The 24559-nt window shown below is 36.3% G+C and overlaps 1 protein-coding gene across 2 annotated transcripts; it reads left to right on the top strand.

The window, feature by feature from the left end:
* The first annotated feature begins 196 nt into the window (after positions 1-196).
* LOC110832348 (ornithine decarboxylase) lies at positions 197-23398 on the top strand. 2 transcript variants are annotated; one of them, XM_022069261.2, is made up of 10 exons: positions 197-374; positions 9160-9343; positions 9854-10061; positions 10669-10765; positions 11484-11560; positions 13270-13442; positions 15162-15459; positions 15969-16217; positions 17881-18089; positions 20445-23398. In XM_022069261.2, exons 3-10 carry the CDS (start codon positions 9972-9974, stop codon positions 20704-20706), a joined length of 1455 nt encoding a protein of 484 aa, XP_021924953.1. In that variant the 5' UTR covers positions 197-374; positions 9160-9343; positions 9854-9971; the 3' UTR covers positions 20707-23398. The 2 variants fall into 2 exon arrangements, with proteins under 2 accessions (XP_021924953.1, XP_021924954.1); XM_022069262.2 differs by lacking the exon at positions 197-374 and adding an exon at positions 5174-5538.
* Positions 23399-24559: the final 1161 nt, after the last annotated feature.

Genomic DNA, 24559 nt, shown 5'->3' with positions numbered 1-24559 from the left:
TTGCATGTGTGCGTTTATATGTGTGTGGGAAGAATATGATGGAAAACGTCGTAATGAGTTCATTAATAGCATTGAATTCTACGTTCGTAAATTCGTAACCAGAGAACCTCTGCTGAAATAAGAAGAAATCGATTTGTGGCAGGCGCATTGATTTCATTCACTGAAAGTAGTTCTACGAGGCCATTATAGTTAATTTACTGGCCGCCAGGTTGCTCTCGAGCCCAGCATGGTGGTTCAGTATAATTTCTACTCGTAAAGCTGGCAGGTTTTTCGAAAAACAAATTTTCCTTATTAATTCTTAAAGTGTTTAAAAACCATTCACCATTCCGTCATCAATTAAGCGCCGGCCCAAAGGGTGGCTAGCGTCGGTACAGGTGAGTAAAATAGTGAAGAGTTAGAAGTTACCCTTCATTATATTTTCCCATGAGTCCCAAGTTCAGTTTCCATGAACCGAAACTAGCAAGTAATTTATCATACACATGCTTTGGTGTGACCTCCAACGTGGCTTAATTTTTATTATAAAAATTATAACGATTTAATTTTTATGATTCTTATAGATCCATAGCATTTCTTGTATTTTTATCTTGTTTTGCAGTTTGTATTGTAGGGAATGTGCTGTTGTGAAATCCTCGGATGACTAACGTATGACTAATAAAAGTAGTAATATTTTCTGAAACGTAGACTAGGATGTGTTTCTTGCGTAATTTTATTTGCAGTTAGTCATGGAAGAAAGAAAGTCTGTTTCGGAACATTTGGAGGACTGTACAGAGAGCAAAGAAATATATATGTCTGCTGTTCACAATCTGTTTTTAACGTGTAAGAACAGTATCATTTCCGCGTGTATTTCAACCGATTTACATATCCCAAAAACCCAGTTCGACCCTGGAAGAGCAAATAAACCAATCTCAGAAGCCTTTTATGTTTCAGGATCTAAATGGTCAGTTGCTGTGGGTAATGGTTTGCATTGAGACAAATGCAAATTCAGTATCTGAAATGTGTATTCTATGCCTAATAACCATAATTACATCTCAAATTCAATGACAAATATGCATGGATACTATATTGCAAAGTGTGGGGAAACTAAAACTGGGGAAGTGGGTACAGTATGCATATATATATCTGTATATAGTCTTTCCTTCCTCCACCTTCAGCCCTTTGCTCTCAACCAACTGCTAACTAAAGGCAAAGTTCTGCGCAAGCACAAGACATTGTCCCGTGCTAGGTAACACCATTCCTGCATACGAAATGCATTGCTGGAAATGGTAAACAGAACCTTATAACTAAAACAGGAATTTGCTTATGCTAACGGGCTTATGTCGTGGCGGGAGCCTCGACCATTCAAACTAGGGTCTGTTGCTGCTGATGGGAGGTTATCCCGTCAGACAACTTGTCCAAGGTGAAGTGTATAAAACCGAAAGTACCCTCTTATGTAAGTAATAATATTGCTCAAATAAGTAATAAACATTTTTTATTTTGACTTTGTTATGTTAAATCAGTAGGGTAAGGCACTGGACTTTCTTGCTAAAAGTCATGTCTGTATTCTTTCACATACCTTTTACCTTTGACATTGGTCAAAATAGTTGATGAATATGAATAGTGTTTAGTCCCTGTCCTGGTGTAAGGGCTGTGTTAAGCAGTAGTTCTGGTTTCGCTATTACCATTCCTATCACTGAGAGTACCAGAATCTGCCTTATAGGTGTTTCCATCTCATAAATGGATTCCTTTGGTATTACCAAAACATGCAGTGGCTGGGTAGGTAATTAACCACAACAGCAACATGAAGTATGCTAAAGATTAGGTTTCTAGTATTAAGACAGTGGCCTAAACTGTTGTATATAGAGACCTAATTTTGGTTTTGATTAAAAGTTCTTGAAATGTCATTCCATAAGAAATATGCTTTGTTTGTCTTACATCATATCTTTGTCCTGCTTTTATTTTCTAAGTAAACACTTATGCTGTGTCATATTTACTAAATGAAACCAGTTCTTTCCCAGTAGATTCAGTTGCTGTTATCTGATCTCAGTTTCAGAAAGAGATGAAGATGTTTCAGCATTCAGCAGATAGTGTCAAACTGTTTCCATTTAATATTCTTTTAAACTTTTCTAGAAGTGCATAAATGAATACACAGGGCGTGATGCTGACCACTCACCCCCATCTAGTGCCGAGGTCAAGAATGAGTAGGAGCTATACCTCCTCTCTCCCTCCAAGCGCCTACATGGCGCATAGTGGGACAGCTTTACTTTACTTACATAAATGAATACACAGAGAGGGGTTATGCCTGCATCTCTGCCTAGTGACTGAAATAATGTTTTGGCCAATTATGAACAAATTAGTTTAGGCTGTGCCTGGAGTGTTTAACATAGAGGCAAAGTGTTCAAGCCTTGGTTGGAGACAAATTATCATGACAGACTTTTGTGCTGTTCATTATTGTTCCCATGAAATGGTAGGTTAGTAGCATAATATAGACCACAACTACCCACACATCCCTCATTCTTCATCGTTTACCATCTCCTTGTTATGTCCAGTTCAATGCTGTATGAGTTTAACAGTCAATATATAGTGCTGTGAAATAACCAGATAAACAGAAAGTGAATGTTGTTTGTTGAATATAGTTATACATTCTAACAGAACTTGTTAATTTTGGATTAAGCAGTAGATGTAGTAACACTGGGATATATCCAGTTTGAATCTTTACCAATTTACCAGCTCTGTTGACTGAGACTTTTTGGTTTTTCTCAGTGTCTCTAGTCCATGATAGTACTTTGAGACAGGCCAACACTGTGGCTTCCAAAATCTTGATGTACTGACCATTTATGATCATCTTCCTGTTTCATATGCTGTAAAACTCATGCATTCGAAATACCAGTGTCAAGCAAAATAAATATCTTAGGAACATGCTTGCCAGATATGAATGGTTGGTGGACTTTTGTGGATACAGTTATGGAGAGAGCTTACAACTCTTTTTTAAGAACTGTGTCTGTCCCTTTCAGGATACCTACTCTGTAGGCTGTGTTTAATAAAGCTAGTTCTTATCACTGGGCACTGCAGCAAATCATATGGGAAAGATACACAAATCTCAGTGGGAAGTAGCAGGAAAATATTAATCATGACTATGGCATATCAAATTAAACTTATTAGGCATGGAACATAAGCAAAGGAATTAGCTTTATCTAATGGTCCTCACAAAGTAGGTATGCTTTCCTCCTATCTGAAGACAAAGACAGATGACATCTAAAAAGTTTTATAATGTTTTTTATGAAGAGAATAAATAAAATCTTAAGGAAGTACTTTGATAATACTGTCATATATCTGTAGAAACACTTTTAATATTCCTGGTTCTAAATACAAGCTTTGAGAGGCCTGCAAGGTAGCTTCATGTGCCTTACATAAAACAGGTCTACTTTATTGTAGTTATGCTAAAGAGGTTAGCTGTAACATTGACACACATCTTCTAATCTCAGCTGCTGTATTTTGTCTGAAGTTTCCATTTATTTTCTCAGTCCCTCAAGAAGGTTCTAGTTCAGTCCACAGTCATCGTGTCATCTTATTCAAACTTAAATAAATTCTGCAGCTGATAGTAATGTGTGAATGAGCCGGTTGTTAGATGGTTGAGAGTCAATGTGTGCTGTTATTTTATACATGTATGGTTTGTTCTGTTTATTTTCTGTTTTCTTGTCCATTACTTATATTGACTGACAGTACTGATAATGATTAGATGATGTACCACATGGTCTGAAAGTCAGATTGTAATGACCCAAAGCCATCCAGCTGGCATAAATAGGGGCATATAAACTAATCATAGCAGAAGTGGGGAGAATGTAGCATGCTGTAACACTTCAGCTTGCCATTGCTACTTTTATTGATTGGCCTGAGTTATTAGATTGAATTGTTACAAATTGTTTCATATTTGTATGTGATTCAGAAAGATTTAATACATGCAGAAATTGGAGTACTATTTTTCTGTAATGTTGATAATCGCACATAAGACCAACTAATGTTAGCAATGATATACAGTTACCACATGTGCATACCTTATTGGCATTGATGTTTATTTACTGCAGATAAAAATATGTTGCTGAAAAGTTACTCATAGAGCATAGAGTTGGTATTATTACACACTGTTTTGCTTGAGTTTAGGCTTGTCCAAGAAATCCAAAGTAATCTTTCCCTTCTGTACAGTGACTTGTGTGTGAACTTATACATTTTGTGTTTTTGCACAGAATGTGTAACATGAATGCATTATGGAGGTTGTTTCTATTTACATGTGTAGGCTTCAAGATTTCCCAATCAATTTTCAGTACAATCTGTGTATGGAGCTAGATCAAAAGTTGTTGGTATAATTTTGATCTTCACTTGTCCAATATGAAGCTCAGATTGAACTTTCAGTTTTAAAAAAATATTCTTTATACAGAGAATTGGTGCATGACATAAGGTGTAAATTTAATTAAGATCTGTGAATGTTATTTGAAAGTTTATCAGACTGTCATTAAAAATATTTTAATATAAGCAGAATAACATTCCTGTATTCTTAATTAGCATTGTCAGTGATGGTTCTTTATATTACTGGATACTGGGAACGAACCGTTCTTTAAGTGCCTGAGCGAGTTTGTTGATTTGATCTATAGACATTCGGTAGGACACCTTGGATGAGGGATCGGCCTGTCACGAAGCCTCTGCCTGTACACAGGACAGCACAACACAGAAAAACGCGGGAAACATTCCTGGCTTGAGTGGGATTGAACCCACGGTCCCAGTGACCAAGTGGCCACTGCGGACCCCGGTTATTTATACTACAAATTTTAATACTCATTTTTAGCTGAAGAATTTGACAAGATGCAGAAACAAATGACATTATTTGTATCTGCAATAAATGAAGATCAGTATCATACAGAAATGCAAATTTCTTAATAATGTGTTTTGAAAATATGTGTATTCTGTTGGAGTATACTTTTCTTTTCTTACTTGCATGTTCATGAACATGCAGTCAACATTACTAGCTTTGGGTAGTTTGCTCCATATATGGTAACACATCTTCACAGGACTCTGCCCCTGAGCATCTGTTAAGGTCTGATGAGTGCCCTCTCCTCCCCCTTCCCCATTGAGAGTATGAAGTGAACTTTGATCTTTGGGTTTGCTGCTGTGTATATAGACTGCTTGAAAACAGGAGAATTCAGTATTAAGTGCAGATTACGAACGAGTGTCAGGAGTGAAACGCTCTTCTACAGTCTTCCTGGGCTTCTGAAACTAGCCAGTTTGAAATCTGTTTTTTCTATTTGTGGTATAGCACTAGGATTCCAGTCACCAGGCTGGTTAAAGAAGTTATATCACAGATTTGTGTTAAGTGAGGGTTGGAGATAAGAGGGAAGAAGTGAACAGTATTGTAAAAATAAACCTCAGAAAACGGCTTCGTCGACCGCCTTTCAGTCATCTTATGAGAGAGCTGGATTGTTTTCCTTTAAGGAGATTCTTGTATCATCTTAGTGAATGAGATTCCAAATTCCAAGAGCTAGGTGCTCTCGTAACTTGGGATATTCCCAGGTATGCATTTCATCTTGGTTCACATCAAGTGTATCTCGTATTATTCTTCGTTCTTTAAGTGTAGTATTATAAAATAACATATTCTGTGTTATCTAAAGTAACCACTTGGAACGTGAAGTGTGTGTTTTCTTTAGGAACTGCCATGTATAAGTAGTAAATTGGATATTTACAATTTTTATTAACAAGTGATGTATTAATGTTTCGTGATTTTTCCTTTATTAAAATGTTAATGTTTCGTTGGTATTATGTCAATGAGGGGCAGTTGATAAGCTGTGCTTCATGGAATATAGTAAGTTTTTTTACATATTTGTCAATTATAATTAATTTAATTTATTAGCATTTGAGACAAATTATTAAGTAGTTTTGTAGGTAATGTACATTTAGCACCAAATATGCTTGGGTGGTTAGCACCGTTTTACAACTTGTAGGTTCTGGGCTTGGTTCTCAGCCCAGAGACTGAGCATTCTGCTTAGAATTGTATCATAAATACCTCTGATTTTTTAACCACTCATCATTCACTCTCGTGTTTCCATCTTATTTGATGCTACATGAACTATGTAGTTAAAACAGTTACATTAAATAACCTTGGAATTAGTCATACATATACTGTGTTCTTTAAAAATCAATACATGCTTCACAGATAAAACAAATGTCTTCTTTGTTGAATTCACTCATCTTAGAGATCCACATTACACAGACATCATCACTCTCTGGTGATGAGACAGAGAAGGTCTCTCAAACATTGGACTTCTGCTCCAAATGATGCAACTGATCATCAGAGTCAATTATATCTTACAGAACTTATTATGTATATAGTATCATAATAATCCGTGGCATAACAGCCCTATGCGAGCCACAGCCGACTAGCTGACTGCTGGCCTCACGTTCACATGCCTAAGCAGAGGTGAACGATCATCCAACCAGATATAGGGTGACGTGTGGTCAGCACAATGAATCCCCCAGCCATTGCTAGTTTTCATAACCAGATTACGCTACCCATTGTAGCTCCCCAATTTCTTCACGATGCTGGGTTGGCACCGGTCCCATACACCGGTCGAAAATATCATGAGAAATTTCTTTCCGCGAGTCTCGAACCAGCGCGCATTCCGTATCACCGGTCCAAAGCATGATGCCTCAGACCGCGCGGCTACAGCACAGGACATATAGTATCATAGATACATGAATTAATAGAGACAGATTCAATCTACACATATTCTGTTTTTATAAATTTCTTTTTGTTGATTTATTTTTTCTAGTTTGCATTTATTGAACAGTTTACTTTGAGGTAAACCACTTTCTATGTAGTCATTTAGCATTACATTTTTGTCTTTGAGAGGTTACTGATGTAAGTTTCAGTTACTAGATGGATATCTTGACTTTTTTTATTTTGCTTAGTCTAGCCGTGCAAACATGTCACAACTGCTTATTTCTGCAATCTTTGTGATTTTATATTCATAATCATCTTCCTTTTTTCTTTTAATTCTGTAGAACAGCTGCTGTTCACATAACATTGGTAAGGAAACTTAGAAATACATGATCATCTGTATTTGTTTTCTCCTTAATGTCCTTCGAAGTTCATTAGTCATAATTGCCAAATTATTTATCATTTACTGCTGTGTAACTGATGAAATTTTTTAAAAAAAAGTGTAGCTGTAACACTGCTGTCTGCGCACCAAGAAAAGTCTGCTTGGAAGTAGGAGCAGGAGAAAGGGAGTGATCTTATTGCCCATGAGCACTCCAGCCATTCCAATCACATTGTACTTTGTTAGTCTCCAGTAGTTCAGTGCATTCTGAATATGAATATTGCTGTGGGAATGGACATATGTTTTGTGGAAGAATATAGTATAGTTGTTTGTGCCTACCTTATTCCCAACAGACTTTTCTTGGTGCATGGACAGTACATATGTTGAAGATGTCACTGTTTTATGCATTCCAGAAGACTAAGATATTTCAATTAACTGTGTGATAACATTCCAGTAACATGTAAGATTTGAGATTTTCACAGCAGTGAGTATGAAGATTTCTGTCTTCTGGGTTGTTGTGTTGTGTAGTCTGGTAGATGTTTACCAACATTCCAAAGGTCATACTGCCTCCAAAACATTAGTAAACATCTACCATACTACACAGTGCAACAACCCAGAAGACAGAAATCTTCATTCCAGTAACACTTGGGTTTTCTTTGTACAAAGTCTAATGTAAAGGGAACACCACCAGAAATTCATGAAACTTATTTTCTCAGTGTACCATGATTGAGTACACACATTTTCCTTTTCCTGTTTTCTTTTTCCTCTATTTTTTCTTTCTTTGCATCCTTCATTTGGCTTTGTGGTTAATAATATGTTTCTAAGCTAATCACACCACAGCTGTCACTTCACAGAATTAGAGATTATTTTTTCCTTGTATTTTGTGAAATATTTACCGTATTGGGAAAGTGTTTAATATAAGTTAATTGAGAATGATATTTATGTTGTATGTAATGTGTTAGCAGTGATGATTTTCTGTAAACAAAAGTGCTAAAGTAGTGGGTTGGTTCAGACAGGGCTACAAATAATCTCTTACATATGCAGTATCAGTAAATAGGCAAGGTCACCAACCCCATGGTGCAGAGTCCTTCTTGAGAAGCTTATAGTCAAAAAATTCTCCACCTATTCAACCAGACAAATCCAATTTACACCTCCATTTTTAACACAGTATTTTCCCAAAGAATTGCAGGAAACAAATCAAATTGTAATGGGCACAGAAAGAAGAGGTCATTGTCCTTGAGTTCATAATGATGAGTGAATTGTAACTTAACCCCTATTTCTGATTATAAAAGTTTTTCTTCAACAAAATGTGTATTTGTAACTTTTATGAAGCTGTTAACTAAATATATTAAATTTCATGTCATGAGGTAAATGTTTCATTTGGTCTTCTTACATATCAAGTAAGCCTAATTTAGTTATGATAGAACTAATTTTCAAGAGTACTTTGTAAGGCTTTTGGATGTGCTTAAAGTAGGTCTGGTAAGTTGTTTACCAGGGAACTGTTTGTTACTGCCGCAGGTTGGACAGCCTCACGAACAAACATTCTGTATTTAAAGAATTGTTATTGTTTGTAATTTACAAAGACTGGGCATAATTTATATACCAAAAGATGTCAGAAGAGTAAATAATTGGAAATAATTTTCTGAACTGTACAGTGTTCTGAAGCTGTTCAGACATACAGTAAACTAATCTGTGGTTGGCCCTATTCAACTTTTTAATTTTCATTTGCAGAATAAATTAAAATAATGTATGTACTAAGGACCCAAAAGGTTTGGTTCCTGAGGGAAAGATTGCTTGGAAAATATGGGCATAGGTGGGAGGATATTAGCTGCTTAAGGACTCTGCTCATGGAGGTAGTGGGTTACTCCATAATTTGCATTTCCTTAAAAATATGGATTTTTGTTTATTTTGTGTCTTCCTGCTCCAGTTACAAAACTTTTTCTGTGCCATATAGGAGAAGTGAAGAATTGATAAATCATTAATATTGGATCAGCACAATTTATCATGTTTTACCTTTTACCTTAAAATTATCAGTGTCAGTATGGAGATAAGCTTAGATGAAATTAATGTTTACAAGAATTTGTAATGTTACTTTCAGGGCTGTAACATCTCCATTCGGCTGGTTCAGAGCCCAGCAAGAGGTTTCTGCTTGTACAAGTCCAATTGGAGGCTTTCTCTGAACGGGGAACCACCTTGGGCTGCTAGTGATTCCTGCTTCAGCTCCTGTTAGGTTCTTTTGACTATTTATAACAAACTGCCCAACACTGAACTAAGGCTGCCTCGTAAGTGTGACTCCATATTGTATTTATAAGAAAATAAAACTTCTTGATGCTGAATTATAGAAACAAAGTGTGACCCAGAAAAATTGGGACCTGCATGTGGAAGCAAAAAAGGGTTGAGAAATGTTTCAACAGTTGCAGTGAATAAACAAGTAATTGCAACTCAGATATTGCACTTTTTAGCAGAAAAACAATGAAAATTATAAATGCACTTTTCTCTGTTTGGGTGGAGGGAAAATACTTGTGCATCTGTGATGTGTGAGAGGTGCTAGTTGCCATCATCATCTTTAGGGCATCCTAATGATTGAGGCAGTAAGCACCTCTGAAACGCTGGCAAACCATTTGAATTTTTACTTAATTTATATCAAGGACTCTTAAAACAGGAACTGAATTTTGTGTATCCTTTAATTTTTGTTGCACAGTGTGATCATCTGAATGTTTCTATCGCTTAGAATGCAGAATTAGTGGCTAAGAAAGTGTTCCAAATGTGCTTATCTTTGTTTATTGTTTCAGTTCACTTGTTCCAACAAGCCTTTCTTAGTATCTTTGACATATTCTATAACTGTCAACCCCAAACATCATAGATCTGTTACTGACTTCACTAACATTTGTAATCTTTTAAACAACCAAGATGAAGCTTACAAATCTTGACAAGGAAATTCACGTACTGGACTCTGAAACTGATTCCTGGAAAGTTGTGCGTGATATTGCTGAATCTGGAGTGAGTAATGATTAATTTGTTTTGATTGGGCTGTAGAAATAGTGTAGGATACAATATAAAATATCACAATTTAAAGGTAAACCTTCCTGCTTCATATTCAGGTGGTCTGAATTAAAATCTAGGTAGAGAGATTGCCTATGCTGCAGGTTTTAAGGGCTTTCCTCTGTGTTTTAAATGTCAGAATAGTGTCTTAAATTTAATTACATCTTTTTGCTTTGCAGTCTTCCTAAATGTCGTAATTAGCCTGTCACTTGATCCCGTTGATGTAGAATGTGCAGCTGATACAGAGTAATTAAGTCAACCTGTCAAGAAACAACTCCATGATATAAGGTCTTCATAATTTTATTAAAAAATGTTCCTGTTATGTGTTTTGGAACCCATATTTCTGTTGGTCATTGCTAAACTTGCCATTAGAAGGTTCAGTCCAGACCACTCTTTCACAGCTTATTTTTTAAAATCCATTTTAATACTGTCCTCCACTCAGCATCATCAGTTTGTATAAACTAGGAAAATGCAATGGTGAAATGTAGAATTGGTACTTAACTGCTGTAGTTTGTATGCTGCATGGTGGAAGTGTGATTATCAAGTTGTTCTTTATTCTGGACAGGTTCAGGAAGAAGCTTTCTATGTTTGTGACATTGGAGACATTGTGCACAAACACAGGGAATGGAAACTGAAGATGCCACGTGTTGAACCACACTATGGTATGAATGACTGAATCACAAAAATATGTCAGTATGTGCATCTGGTACTCATAGTGCATAAAGTACATGCATAATAGAGAATTTGTGTCTGTCCCTCCACTGCATATTTTGTTCCATAGTTTTTCGTTAAATTTAACGTTTATACAAAAATATGTTCGGCAAATATAATTTTTGTTTGTATCAGGCCGGTGTAACTTCCGATTTTCATGATGCTTGAATATTAGATTTTTCCAGATTTTTCTTACAGAAAACTTGTATGTGGTGTAAAATGTATAACTCGTTATGTTTGAAACGTTCAAGTTACGTTATGATAAGGTGAATATGAAGTACTGGGAAAAGTAATTCTGACTTTATGGCATGTGGTATCTGATTTTTGTATGGAATAAATGTACATTAAAACCAGTGGCATGCAGAATTGAAAATAGTTAATTTAGGTAACATGAGGACTCCACTGGACTACATAAGTTTAGTCTTGTTTTTCTGTGCAATCGAAGGTGAAGTATATACTTCATGCAAACCTAAACTGAACTGATTGATGTAATGCACACTGAAGGGGACCATTAATTGAAGTAATTGCACCATGTACATTTTATAGTAATGAAGGATTAAGCCTTTAAGAAAATTATATAAATAACCTTTTGAATTAGTATGCACTGCCTTCATGTTGAAGGACTGTTCTGTAACAGCTGCGTATTACCACTAATGTGATTTGTTTCAGCTGTGAAGTGTAATGACTCCTTGGCTGTTCTGGAAGTTCTGGCTGCACTAGGCACTGGCTTTGACTGTGCCTCTAAGGTAAGGTGAACTGTTTATTTTTAACTTGGACTTTTTTCACCAAGACTTTAACTGCCCTCGGTGCAAAATTTCTGTAGTCTGGAAGATAAAATTTTGAATTTTGTGCATATTTAACTCTGTTCGGGTTAAATGGTTAATGTGTAACTATGTTTTACAGCGTGTCTTGCAATTTAGATGTCATACAAGGGTGATTCACATTTGATTCAAAACTTTCAGTGTTTACATGGATTTTGAACCTGTCTTAAAAGTTCTGTACTGCAGGTGTGGGACAAATGTGTGCATACATTAGGGGAGTAAGTTGAGAAAAATGTGTAGTATGAAGTGCACAAGATAATTTGCTGATATTCTGTGGTAAAATTCCAGTTTAAATTGAACCAGTACAGTAGAATGAATCATGTCTTGTAGTCATAGATTTAGAATCATCTTTCCAGCATTTCCTTAGTCTTATAACTGTTTTCATTATAGGTTTATAATTTTTATCAGTGTTAAGAGTGAACTTATCCTCATAAATTCACACATATAGATAAGTTGTAATCAGTATGTTGTAGTTTAATTTGTGTGGTCAGACAATGTCTTTCTTTGGCCTTTCACCAACATCTCTTTTGTCTCATTGTTTATAATATCAGGCAAGCTTAGGAATTCTGCATTACCGTTACTTTAATTCATGCACTGTGTAGTAATTTTATTACTTAATCTAGCTAAAAGTTTCCAATCTTTGCTTGGATTTTGTGCTAAATAATGAATTCTAGCTGTGCTTCATTTTTGGAAACAGCACTTTTTAACAAAAATCCTAACTTGTAATTTAAAATGTAGCCAGAAAGTTGGAATCTATCTCTGATATGTGTCATAAAAGGGGTATGGGAAATTTGTTTTTGCTTGCTTATAGGAATGTATAGTAATGTACGAGTGTGAGACACCATATATTGACACAAAGGTGTGTAGCATGAGTATGAAGAAGTTGAACAGCATGAGATTATCTGTGTTCATTGTACATGTACTCCATAGGACAAAGTCTTTGACTTATTGTTGCATAGCTGATCAGGAAATCCCCTGCTATTTATGTGTCCCAAAGGTTTAGTTTTGTGATTACAAGAGCCTGATACTGAATCCTATTGTGAGGGAGTTGAATTAATTCCATGCCATTTTAAAATGTGTTCTAATGTCCTACTAACTGTGCCTAGATTTCCCAGGTACTGTTCAATTTTTCTGGCTCAGTTTTGTACTTCCATAGATATTTATGGATTAGTATTGATTTATTGCCACAATTGTCCCATCTGACCTCTTCTATAGTCAATAAATCTAAAATATACTTTTGATAATTATCTTGATATTAATTTCAGTGAACTTGTCGTATAGTGATTTCTGATGTTCCAAGTTTCATATCTCATGTATGGCCTTCTGTTATGCAAGGCATACCAAAGAATTTTTCCAAGTCTGAGGTGATGTGTGTTGTTTCATAACTTTTGTGCGTGCAAGCACATATGTGTGTATGGTGAGATGCTGCTAGTCCCCAACTTCAAAGTTTGAGGATCACACCTTGTGGTTACTTATTTGATATTTCCAGCTACCCTCTATCTGGCAGCTGTCTCTACCTGAAGATGTGACATGATGGTGACAAGGGACCTACATGACATTGACATATATCATAACCAGATGGAAATACGTCATGTCAAAATTTTCTCTTGTATCAACGTCATGCTTGTCTACAGGGAGAAATTAAGAAGATCTTGGAGCTAGGGGTGGATCCCAGACGTATCATCTTTGCCAATCCTGCCAAACCAGCCTCTCATATCCGTTATGCAGCTACCCTTGGAGTTGATATCATGACCTTCGACAATGAATGTGAGCTGCACAAGATTAAGAACTTGTTCCCTACTGCAAAGTACGTATAATAATGTCAGATTAAGAACTACTGGGCTAATATGATTTCATTCTTAGATTGTATTAATAGTTTTGCAGTAAGGGTGACTCTGGAATTAGTTGCAGCAGTGACAGTTTCTGATATAATTACACACTTACGTGTTATTGCAAATGTATCAATGTGGTGCCTATTTGTACCATTTCACTTGCATATAAGCCCCCCCCCCCCCCCCCCGTTTGCATCCATTAAAACTGATGTGTCCATATCAGAATATTTTTTGTATCACAGGTGATTAAGAAGTGCTGTATTATTGTTGTTTTTGATACAATAAAATATTTTGATATGATGAGGGGCAAAACAAAATTGTTTGGAAAGTCTCATCATCATCACCAATGTTTCAGCAGAGGAGTGAAATGTTATCCGTGAATGGGAACTGGAAGAGGTGCACTTTTAACAAACTTATCTTTGGAAATTAGTGGTTAGAATGGGCACATGAAATATATATTAGAAAACTGTGTCATCATTGGAATGAGTGGGGGAAAGGAGCATAAAGAAATGTATCCTTTGCCTAACCAGCATGGGCAATGGTTTCTAACACAAACCATAATATTCTGGTGAATAATATCTACCAAACATGGGCAGTAGCCCAGTAGATTGTCACATAAACCATTACAATTTTGAGGTTGGTGACAGACGTTGGTGCGTTCTGTCTCTCTCAGACCCTCATTTTAGTGGTTGTCACCTGCATAGTGGTGTGACAACTGTACACAAAATCTGTTCAAACACATTATATCATTGCTTGAGTGGGTGGGGGACGTTACCTGCTGAATATATCTGTAGCCTAACAAACATGAGCAGTAGTCCTGTGGTTTGTTACTTGATGTTATGCTGTTCTGGTGAATAATAGCAGAAGTTTGTGCACATTCTGCCTCTTTCCTTCAGTCTTTGTTCTCTCTCATTTTAATGGTCATCACCCACAGATATTGCCGAACTATTTCACATTGCTTGGTATCTGTATATTATGAATTTAACATTGATTGTGAAGGAATAAGAGGAACCGGGCTAGCTCAGTCAGTGTAGTGACTGACTACAGACTGGACAACCAGGTTTTGATTTCCAACAGTGGCAGAGGATTTTTGTTTCACCCTCTGCATCCAAACCCAGGTTTCTCTACATTGAGTATTGGGGTCCTTTCCCCAGGGGTTAAGTGTGGCTGACCACTTACCTCCATTTTTATTTCCAATGTTAAGAATGAGGAGCTATACTACCTCTCCCCCTAAGCACCTACATGGTGTGGAGTGGGACAGCTTTATTTTTTATTACTTTTTTTAAAAATTAGAATATGGAAGCAGCAGAGTGGACTGATAAAACAGGGCTAAACACATTAATGCACTTTGTAAATTGTTGAATGTGCAGAAATGTGTTTGAATTTGAATTTGAATTCATAGTATTTTGGCACATTTGACTCTGCACATTGGTTGAGAAACAATGGCATGCAGTATGATTTATGACAAAGTTGTGTGTTAGTGACATTAAACTCTCTTTAAATGTTGATTTTTGTAAAATTTAAATTGAATGTTTCTTGAATTTTGCAGTAAAGTATTATACATAGACAAGGATTCAGAAATAGTTTGTAATTTTAAGATTCTTGTTTGTTTTATAGATATTTCAGTGTAAAGTGTAAATGAACTCAGCAATATGAAAATCAATAGCTCCTTTTTGCATTTTTGTGACCCACAGATTAGTGATTCGTATACGTTCTGATGCTGCCATAGCCCAATGTCAGCTGGGAATGAAGTTTGGTTGTGATGCAGTGACTGAGGCACCTCATTTGCTAAAAGTTGCTCAGTCTCTTGGGCTTGATATTGTGGGTGTCAGTTTTCATGTTGGATCTGGCTGTGGTGATCCAGCAGCTTTTTACCAGGCCATATCATCAGCTAAAATGGTGTTTGACATTGGGACAACCTTAGGGTATAACTTTGACCTCTTAGACATTGGTGGTGGCTACCCTGGTAATAAGGGCACATCCATTGATGAGGTGAGTGAAATTGAGTATTTAAAAGGAGTGGCATTATGTGAAGTGGGGAGGGGCATTTAAATGTTTAGACCCCATAAATGCAATAATTTATATATTGAATACAGAATTTTATAGTACAGCTTGATTCACTGGTCAGAAGAATCTTATATGTCATAGTAATATTATGTAGAGTGCTGAGATGGCAGTACAGAATATTTTGACACATAGAAGACTTATCAGCTGTTACTCCGAATGGAGAATGAAACACTTTTAGAAGCAAGATATCCAGGGTTACAGTTGAGAACAGATCACCATTCATATACCAAACTGAAGCTCTTTGTTATCAAAGGAACTGAGTCCAGACAGCTGCTGGGATAGTACCTTAAAATATTCCATGATTGCTTCTTTACCAATCTTTTAAAATTCATTATTCACAGTCAGTACTATATATGCTATATAAACAGTGCACTTTGAAAGTAACTCGTTAATCCAAAAAAATTGTTATCATTTCTTGGTGTATTAACTTGCAGATTGCTGAGGTGGTGAACTCTGCATTGGATGAGTATTTTCCTAATCCAGAACTGGTGCGAGTTATTTCTGAGCCAGGACGCTTCTTTGTAGCGTCAGCCTTTATACTCGCTACTAATATTCACTCCAAGAGGGAGGTCCCCAGTGGTGAGGAAGTGGCTCACATCATGTACTACATCAATGATGGTGTTTATGGAAGCTTTAATGCACTTCTCTATGATCATGCCAAGGTTACTCCCATCCCACTTAATGTGAGTTATTTACCAATTTCTTGCTCTAACATAATATAGTTACTCATAGTTCCTCAGTGTCAAGATGAAATTCCATGGTTTCATTGATAAAGAGAATGAACCTTATGAAGGCAGAACTCCTTGACATTTTTACTAATTCATTAATCAAGTGAAAGTATTGTGAGTAACCATTACATCCAAAGTATATTTCTCAGTTCATTATAATTAATTCTCTGTTGATAAACCTGATGCATTGATGCTGCTAATACCAAAGTGAGTCATTGAACATTATTCTTGTTGAACTTTAACTGATCATTCATGAAACAAAAATTTGTGTCATCTTTTCACTAGAATCTGAAAAAAATCAACTCTGTGTCTTCCTTTATTGTTGGATAATTATAAAAATTACAAAATTTTAGTCTGATACATTAATTTCTCTCCTGACAGATGTTTAATTATCATTATTATGAAACTTGTATGTTATTACACGTGTAACAGAAGCCTTCCTCTTGACCCTATCTAGTCCAATTCACGTCATTGCAGCCCGTTTCTGTAATGTTCATTTTAATATTGTCTTTCCATATTTCAAGCAGTCTGTATTGTGAAGCTCTCTTTACCACAATTGGCTGTACTTTCATCGTTCATGCTTCATTACTTGTTCCTAATAACCCACAAGGCATACTCTTGATAGGTATTGGGTATACCTTGTTTGAATCTTGATTGGGTGACCAGCTGTCTTGGATGTCATGTTATTCATTTTCTCTAGGCAAGTACCAGGGTAGCACTTTGAAATAGAGTATGATTGCCTCCTTCCCTACCTGTTCATCATTCATATGACCATCCTCATTTAATGCTATGTATGCCTCTGCTATTAAACAAGCATAGTTAAGTAGCTTAAGAATTAATCAAGTAAAACCTGTATGTTACCATGTGACTGAATCATGCAGTTTTGTACTATGTATTCTCCATTTGAGTTTAGTTCAAATATTAGTCTTACATAACAGACCATGATTGAGAGGTTTTATTTATATAAATGTGTAATTGGGTGTTTGAATTGCTCTAAGAAGCTAATGAATGTCACGGTGTATTGGTTAGAATTAGGCAGCCCAGGTTCAAGTCATGGCCCAAAAATTGTCTTTTGTCACAGAGGTTTCCTATGGTTATCATAAATCCCTCCAAGTCGAGTCTCTAAAGGTATTAGACATTGGTTGATTCATTTACTACAAGATTGTTGACTTTGTCCGTTTTCCGAGACAGGTTTGATATACACAATATTTCAGAATTTTACCCTACTCCTGCCTTCAGGTGATTGGTTCTCATTATACTGACAGATTGGCTATCATTTTTATATTATTTTAATATTAATGATGGTAAGTGGCAGGGATCAAAGTTGGGACCTTATGCATGATAAGCAGACTATTAGTACTTTAAAATAGACCTTGACCACTGCCTTCTGTAACCTTACTAATTTATTTTTCTCACACACCTTATCATCTGATACTGCTTAACATGTATAATTACATGTTAACCATCGACCATTACCCATTAAAAAATCACTGTTTATGGTGAGAATCATGTGAAACACATTAATATAAAATGAAGAGTTACTGATTGTTGAAGAAAGTGGGACATAAAGTTACCACTGCGCTTCAAATAGTTAGTAGTGTTATATTTATATGTGCAGGCACACATCAGTAAGCTGTTTCCATCATCAATCTGGGGTCCAACTTGTGATGGTTTGGATCAGGTTGTACAAAAAGTCCTGTTGCCAGAGATGTCTGTTGGAGACTGGATCATATTTGAGGATATGGGTGCCTACACTTTGCCCACAGCTAGTCCCTTCAATGGATTCCCTGTGCCAAACGTCCATGTTGTTGCTGATGAGTGTATATGGTATGTGTTTTGGATATCTACATACACGTACGTGTGTTCACACATATATTTCCACCACTCATACCCAGTCTATTTTCAGAATACTAGCTTGCAGAATTTTCAGTTTGTACTTTTGTGTTAAGTGTATTTTTACTGCATTTAGTTCTGCATTAATGTCTGAGAGGAACGTGTAATGCCTACTTTCCTCAACATTCCAATCCGTGTTGTGAAGCTAGTGAACACTTGCTGCACAAAACTGTCACTAATACAGACTAAAACAGTTATGTTCACCAGAAATAATCTTAAAATCTTACACCAGTGGCATATTTGTAAATCTGAACACTCTTGAATCTTCCACAGACATACATTTATAGGTGTGTTGTTCTTAATCAATCTACACAGAAAGTTGCACATGATTTTTATTACTATGAAGTAGAACAATAAATGTAAATGGCTGCAGAATTATGACTTGAACAAAAAGTTGTGTATATTTTGAAGATGTTATCACATCAAATTTTAAGACCACATAATGTGGTGCTAATGTTACTACTACAGTAGGGCACCGCTTATACGGCGGGTTAGGGACCAGACCCCCGCCGTAAAGCGAAAATCGCCGAAAAGCGGATCTTTGCCTTATTTCACTTGTAAATGCATATCAAAGCCTAATAAGATGTTACACTATCATATAGTGAGTGCACAATAGCACTAGGCCTAAGAAAACGATATGAAATTAAAATGAATATCAGTAATACACACATTGTCCTCAGCTTATAGTGATTGGTGAATATAAATTTGAAAATTGATATGCTTATAGTAGGAAGGATGAAGGAGATGGCGCATCTTCATCATCTGACTCTTCAACGAATCTTATTCGTTTTGGTGATGGTTCGGAAGCCATAGACATGCCTTGTTCACGAAGTTTAATCATCTCTAACTTGGCATTTAAAGTAAGAGGCTTACGACTCCTCTTTTTATCGCTACTACCCTTAGACGCCATTGTAATTACACTGTAGTAACACAAAAATATTATATAAATATACAGTTTGTAATAACTGAAAAATTGCCAGAAATACAGAGAGACGCGGAGCGCACAAAAGCTGTAAACAGACTGAATCAGCGACGAGAAAATGGCACCGGACGCACTTCTCTGACTCAGCTGTTGAGCGCTGTATTAGCGGAGCGCCGAAAAGCCGGGCCCTACTGTACACAGAAGTTTATATGGTTAGCTACATCAATATTATTGTAGATAAGCAATTAGGAAGCGCAAAGTTGGGGCAGTTTCTAGTGGCATGATGTTCATACCAAGTTTCATGAAACTAGTGGAAAAAACACACTGCTGTGATACCATAAGCTACTCTGACTTTTTTTAAACACTTCACTCTGATATCTTGGTTTTTAGCATCACAACACACCATTTGTTTAGAGTACGAATATCTGTCAGATCATTAACATTCAGACTGGTAGATTTGTATGTATTGAACAGTCATGTAATAGTTAAATTCCCATATAATATTCATCTCAGGGACATTCAATTTCAAAACTGGTGATGAGAGAGACCTTCAGTTAAAAGTATTTAACAGAAATAATTGGACTGTGCCAGAAAAGGAGTCTGGAATATTAAATGTGACGTAATCATTCAAGGACAGTTTCTTATGAAACAGGCAGTATCTTATCAATTGTAATTAGAATTTATAATATACAGACACTCATGCTCGCTCACTCTCTCCCTCATACATCTGTGCGTGCATGTGCACACACACACACACACACACATGTACACTGTAGTCTGGTATAATTTTACCAACGTTTTAGAGGTCCTTGCTGCCTCTATTATCAGGGTGCCGTGATGCTGTAAGCAGTAACTTCTGCCAAACTACACAGCAGTACAACCCAGAAGACAGCCATCTTCAGACTCACTGCTGTGAAAACCTCTAACCCTAAACACACACTGGTTCATAGTCGATAGTTTTAATTGGAATGTGTTACGTTTTGTTTTCATATGCATGTATTCTAATTCCACAAGGATTAATATGTAGATACATATTTATGGCCATATGTAGTTGCATACTGTTTTTTCATTATTTGAAATTTTGTGGTGTGCCATCTTGTGTCTGATGAATTAGGATGTGCTGTTGATGAAAAAATTTGTGGAATACCGTCCAAGGTAACAATCTGAGTTTATGTAGTGTTCGGTAGTGTTGTTTCTGTGCTGTGAGATTGATATTTAGACATTTTATTTTATAATATAATGTATTCATAGATGTGAACTTTTTAATAGGCTTAAATAATTTAACGCTGACAGTGGCCAAAGCACGAAGGACCGTGTGAGCATTTTAGTAGAATAAAGTATGTTATGCTGTGATTTTTTTTTTCCAGGTTTATGCTGAAGGATCTGCTGTCATTCACAGAAGACCATTTTATAGGCAACACTCCTGCCAACCTTCGCATTGGTCTTGATGTAGGAGGCAGTGGAAGTGTACAGGACTGGGCCATACCATTATCCTCTAGACCAACGCACTGCCATCAGGAACTGGATCTTGAATCTGGTGCCGCAATCGGGGAAGTAATCATGGATCATTCCACTCCTCCAACATCAGCCTTTCAATTTGACTACGTAGAAGTTGGACCCATTAACTAGGGTGCTGTTAATGTAACATCACAATGAGAATCAATTCATGTTGTCTAGAAGTAAGGTGGTTATGTTGAAACAACAGAAGTATTCCTGTTTGTGTTATTAACCCTTGGAGCAGTAAATGGAACTTGCCAGCATAATGATTTATTTTAATAACCAGGTGACTGAAATCTCCATCACACAGTTTACAGTTAATCCAAGTATATAAATGTAATAAAATACTTTAAAACTCTGGCTGCCACATATTGAAACTTCTTGACAGTACAGGCCATTATCAAAATTGCCAACCTTTAGAAAAAATTGTGTATACATAGCAGCAGTGTTCAGGGTCATATTTCAACTATCTTTAACCTGAAGCACAAAGTTCATTGAAATAGTTTTAATAATCCAGTCCATACCTCACAGAAAACATTTCCATTTCAAAGATCAATCAGTTTATGCATTTTAGGGGCATTTTTGCTCTTTATTCTAAGAATCATGTGACATCCATAAACACATTTCAGAGGAAAATGCAAAATAATTTAATGTTTTAGTGAGTTACATATACAGGGTGTCCCAGGATGAAAGGTCAATATTCTGGGAGGTCATAGTATCGGTTATTCTAAGCAAAAAAGTGTACATGGACATGTGTCCTATTCCGAACGGTTTCCGATAGAGCTGTTTAGTTCACAGTCGGAGCTTTAAAACGGTGTGAGAAACAGAATGTATTTGGAAATAAAAGTTTTATAAAACTGTCATCATAAGGAATTTCCCTGGCAGTGTAGAAAATAAAGCTTGCAGGTTAATGCATCTAACAGCAGCCACATTTGGTGCGATTGCTTTATACTGAATGTTTCCATACTTTATATAAAAAAGTTTAATCATTATACATTGCAGTGGCACCAAATAACCTACTATCCATAATGAATTCTTCTTGGGTTACCAGCCATGTAAGATGGTTTAATGAAGAAAACACTAACGTTTCGAGAACCATCTTTGTCCTTGTCCTCAGGGTACTGTCATTACATGGTTCTTGAAACGGTGTTTTCTTCATTAAACCACCTTATGCGGCTAGTAGCCCAAGAAGAATTTATTAAACTTTGTTGCTGTGAAAGCTTCAGATCATCCAACCTAAGTACTAGTCACTATAATGATTACAAGCAAAAAAGTATCAGTTTCTACCAAAATGGGACAGAACTTGAAGGGGCATTACTGCTAACATGAGAACCTGTATATTCAGCATGATCCTAAGCCAGTTCCATCCAGCCTATCTCCTGAAGATCAATCTTAGATCCTGTTTTGAGTCTCTGAAGTAGCTGCCTCCAGGGTTTTCTCCACCAAAATTCTGTTTGTAGTTCTTGGGTCCCACATTCAAGCCACATAGATGTATCTGTCATAACAGTACAAGGTGACATTTTTGATCAGGTTTTGTTGCTATGTTCACTCGTCTTTGGTCCGATAGTTTATCCTGAGCACTTGGTAAGGTAAATGTTTGTTTAGGGGACAGACAATGTTGGCTCATTGATACTTCTTGGCATCTCTCCATCTACACTGCTCCAACAGTTAAAGGCAGATTATTAAATTTCAATAGAACTCAGTTTACTTCCACACAAATGAACATGAATAGGTTACAAGGTGATGCAATACTGCCTCCTATTACTGACTGATGTATACAGGTCTTGAATACTGATGTGACAGATTTGTGATGTGTCTTTGGCTTCATGTACAAGTGGCACGTGGGCAGGTGAATGTCCTAGTATCTCTTATTCTTTGTGTAATTCTCATCAAATATGCTGTTTGTAATGGGGTATTTGTCCACAATATGATAAGCCTGATATTCTTCCCAGATACATGTGTCAATATACATTTATTTTTACAAAATTGAGACTTTACTTTTACATAGTAGAGGGGATGTTCTATGTTCTGGTGTATCATTGTTTGTTTCATAATCCTTGTAATGAAAGCCTTCATTGGAGAGCAGTTTTGGTCATGAATCATGTTTCTGCCATGCAGTTACATAGTATATGATCACTAACTGAAAAGCTGAATTGAATGGAAATGTCACTGTATGCCAGTATTTGGCATCCATCAACTGAAAAAGCTTGCATAAAAATCCTTAACTCAATATTTCAGTCATTTCAAGTTACAATCCAGCTCATCTGGTTTCTTTGAAGGGACAGAATGTAATTGGAATTACTATCCATCTCTACTGTATCCAATGAGGGATAGACTTCAGTGCCATCATAATTAAAAACATGCATTTTGAACCTGAACAGGTTGGAATCAGTGTAGTATAGGGCTTTTTATTTTCAGTCCATCTGCACATACATTTCCATCTATATTTCATATGTTATATTGTCTTATTTCTAAAGCTTATTTAGCTGTATTTTATAAACCTGGTAGTAAGCTATATGAAAACATAAAAGTGGGGTTTGTTACATAATTCTTAATTTTTTTAATTGAATTTTTTTAGTCTTGTTTCATGTAACAGTTATTTTTCTTGTGATTTTAATAGAACCTTTTTAATTTGTCACTGTTTTGTGAGTTGGGTCCAGATAAAATGCATTTTCCCCACTATGTTTGGGGCCCTTGGAAAAACAGTCTGTAAAATGTCTTTGGTTAAAGAAAGCTTGGGTTTGGAATAGGTGAAGAGGCAGCTTTTTGTGCAAACAATGTAATAAATTTCTATTTGTGGAATATATATGCTGTAACATGGAAAGTTTTATTGTTGTTACACTTTCCTCCTGAATCCCTTGTTTCTATTTATTAGTGTATTGTTTTTCATCTTTCTTGAAAATGAGTTACATTTAAAGACTATGCAGCACTACAACCCAGAAGACAGCCATCTTCATACCCACTGCTGTGAAAATCTAAAATCCAATTTTTTATGCTAAAAAACAACCTCAGGAGAAAGGTAACAGCCAGTCACTTGCTTATTCGTCAACAGAAGATTGAATATTTTGTCATAGTGGAGTAGATGATGCAAAGATTCACAGATGCATTATCACGCATGCTTCCTGCATCAGCATTTCTAAAAGTGTTTTATCCATGTTTAATACACAACATACTTCGGACATGGCCTGAATGAATTTGTTAAACCAAGTATCATGATGCAAATTGTATTATGTGGTGGAGGTATGAATTAAGTTGCAGCCACAGTAGGATTTGCTTCTAGAGTGCAATATTGCCCCAGGTGGAGATTTGGTCAGTGAGGGAGCTGCTACTGCAGTAGCATCTCTCATGAATGTGTTCATTTTCTCAATTCTTGGTAATATAAAATTAAAGTAACAGCTGAATACATTTTTCCTCTGTCAGCCATCTCTTTGGATACCAACATTCATCTCATGAGTACTTTCTTCCCACAATTTAAAGCCGTGTGCAATTGCACTACTCGTATTACAACCTGGTGTTAATGTGTATTGGGGCGCATTAGAAACTAGTGACAGCTGGAAGTACCTTGCCTTAAATACCTTGCTTTATGAACCTGCGAAGAATCCAACTTCCCTTTACTTGTTCTTTGTAACTTTACTGTTTTGAATATGGACTCCAAACCAACAACCAAGTATTAATTGTTATGATAGATTTGAAATTATTATTATTATTATTTAGTGTTCTGTGTGACGACAGGTCCATTGTTCTGCCCAAAAAGAGTTCGCCAGTTTTCCCTATTCACAGCTTCTCATTTTAACTCGTGAAACTTCATCTTCTTTCCTTGTTTGAGATCGTCAGTTATCTGTATCAGTCTTCTTCCCAGTCCTCGCTTTCCTTCAACCTGGCCTTCGATGATAACACTCAGTAATCCATTCCTTCTCATAATATGTCCCAGCCAGTTAGCTTTCCTTCGTGTAATCGCCTGCAGAATGTTTCTTTGCTCGTTGAC

The sequence above is a fragment of the Zootermopsis nevadensis genome, unplaced genomic scaffold (genome assembly GCF_977971745.1).
Source record: "Zootermopsis nevadensis isolate Lab colony 2312 unplaced genomic scaffold, Znev_1.0 Znev_ptg000006l, whole genome shotgun sequence".
NCBI lineage: Eukaryota > Metazoa > Arthropoda > Insecta > Blattodea > Termopsidae > Zootermopsis > Zootermopsis nevadensis.
This window is presented reverse-complemented; position numbering and strand designations above follow the sequence as displayed.

Excerpts from the sequence above, each read along its gene's own strand:
- LOC110832348 (XM_022069261.2), top strand. The coding sequence starts at position 9,972 with ATGAAGCTTACAAATCTTGACAAGGAAATTCACGTACTGGACTCTGAA. Across the intron at positions 10,062-10,668 it reads GTGATATTGCTGAATCTGGA|GTTCAGGAAGAAGCTTTCTA; the intron begins GTGAGTAATGAT and ends TATTCTGGACAG. Across the intron at positions 11,561-13,269 it reads GCTTTGACTGTGCCTCTAAG|GGAGAAATTAAGAAGATCTT; the intron begins GTAAGGTGAACT and ends GCTTGTCTACAG.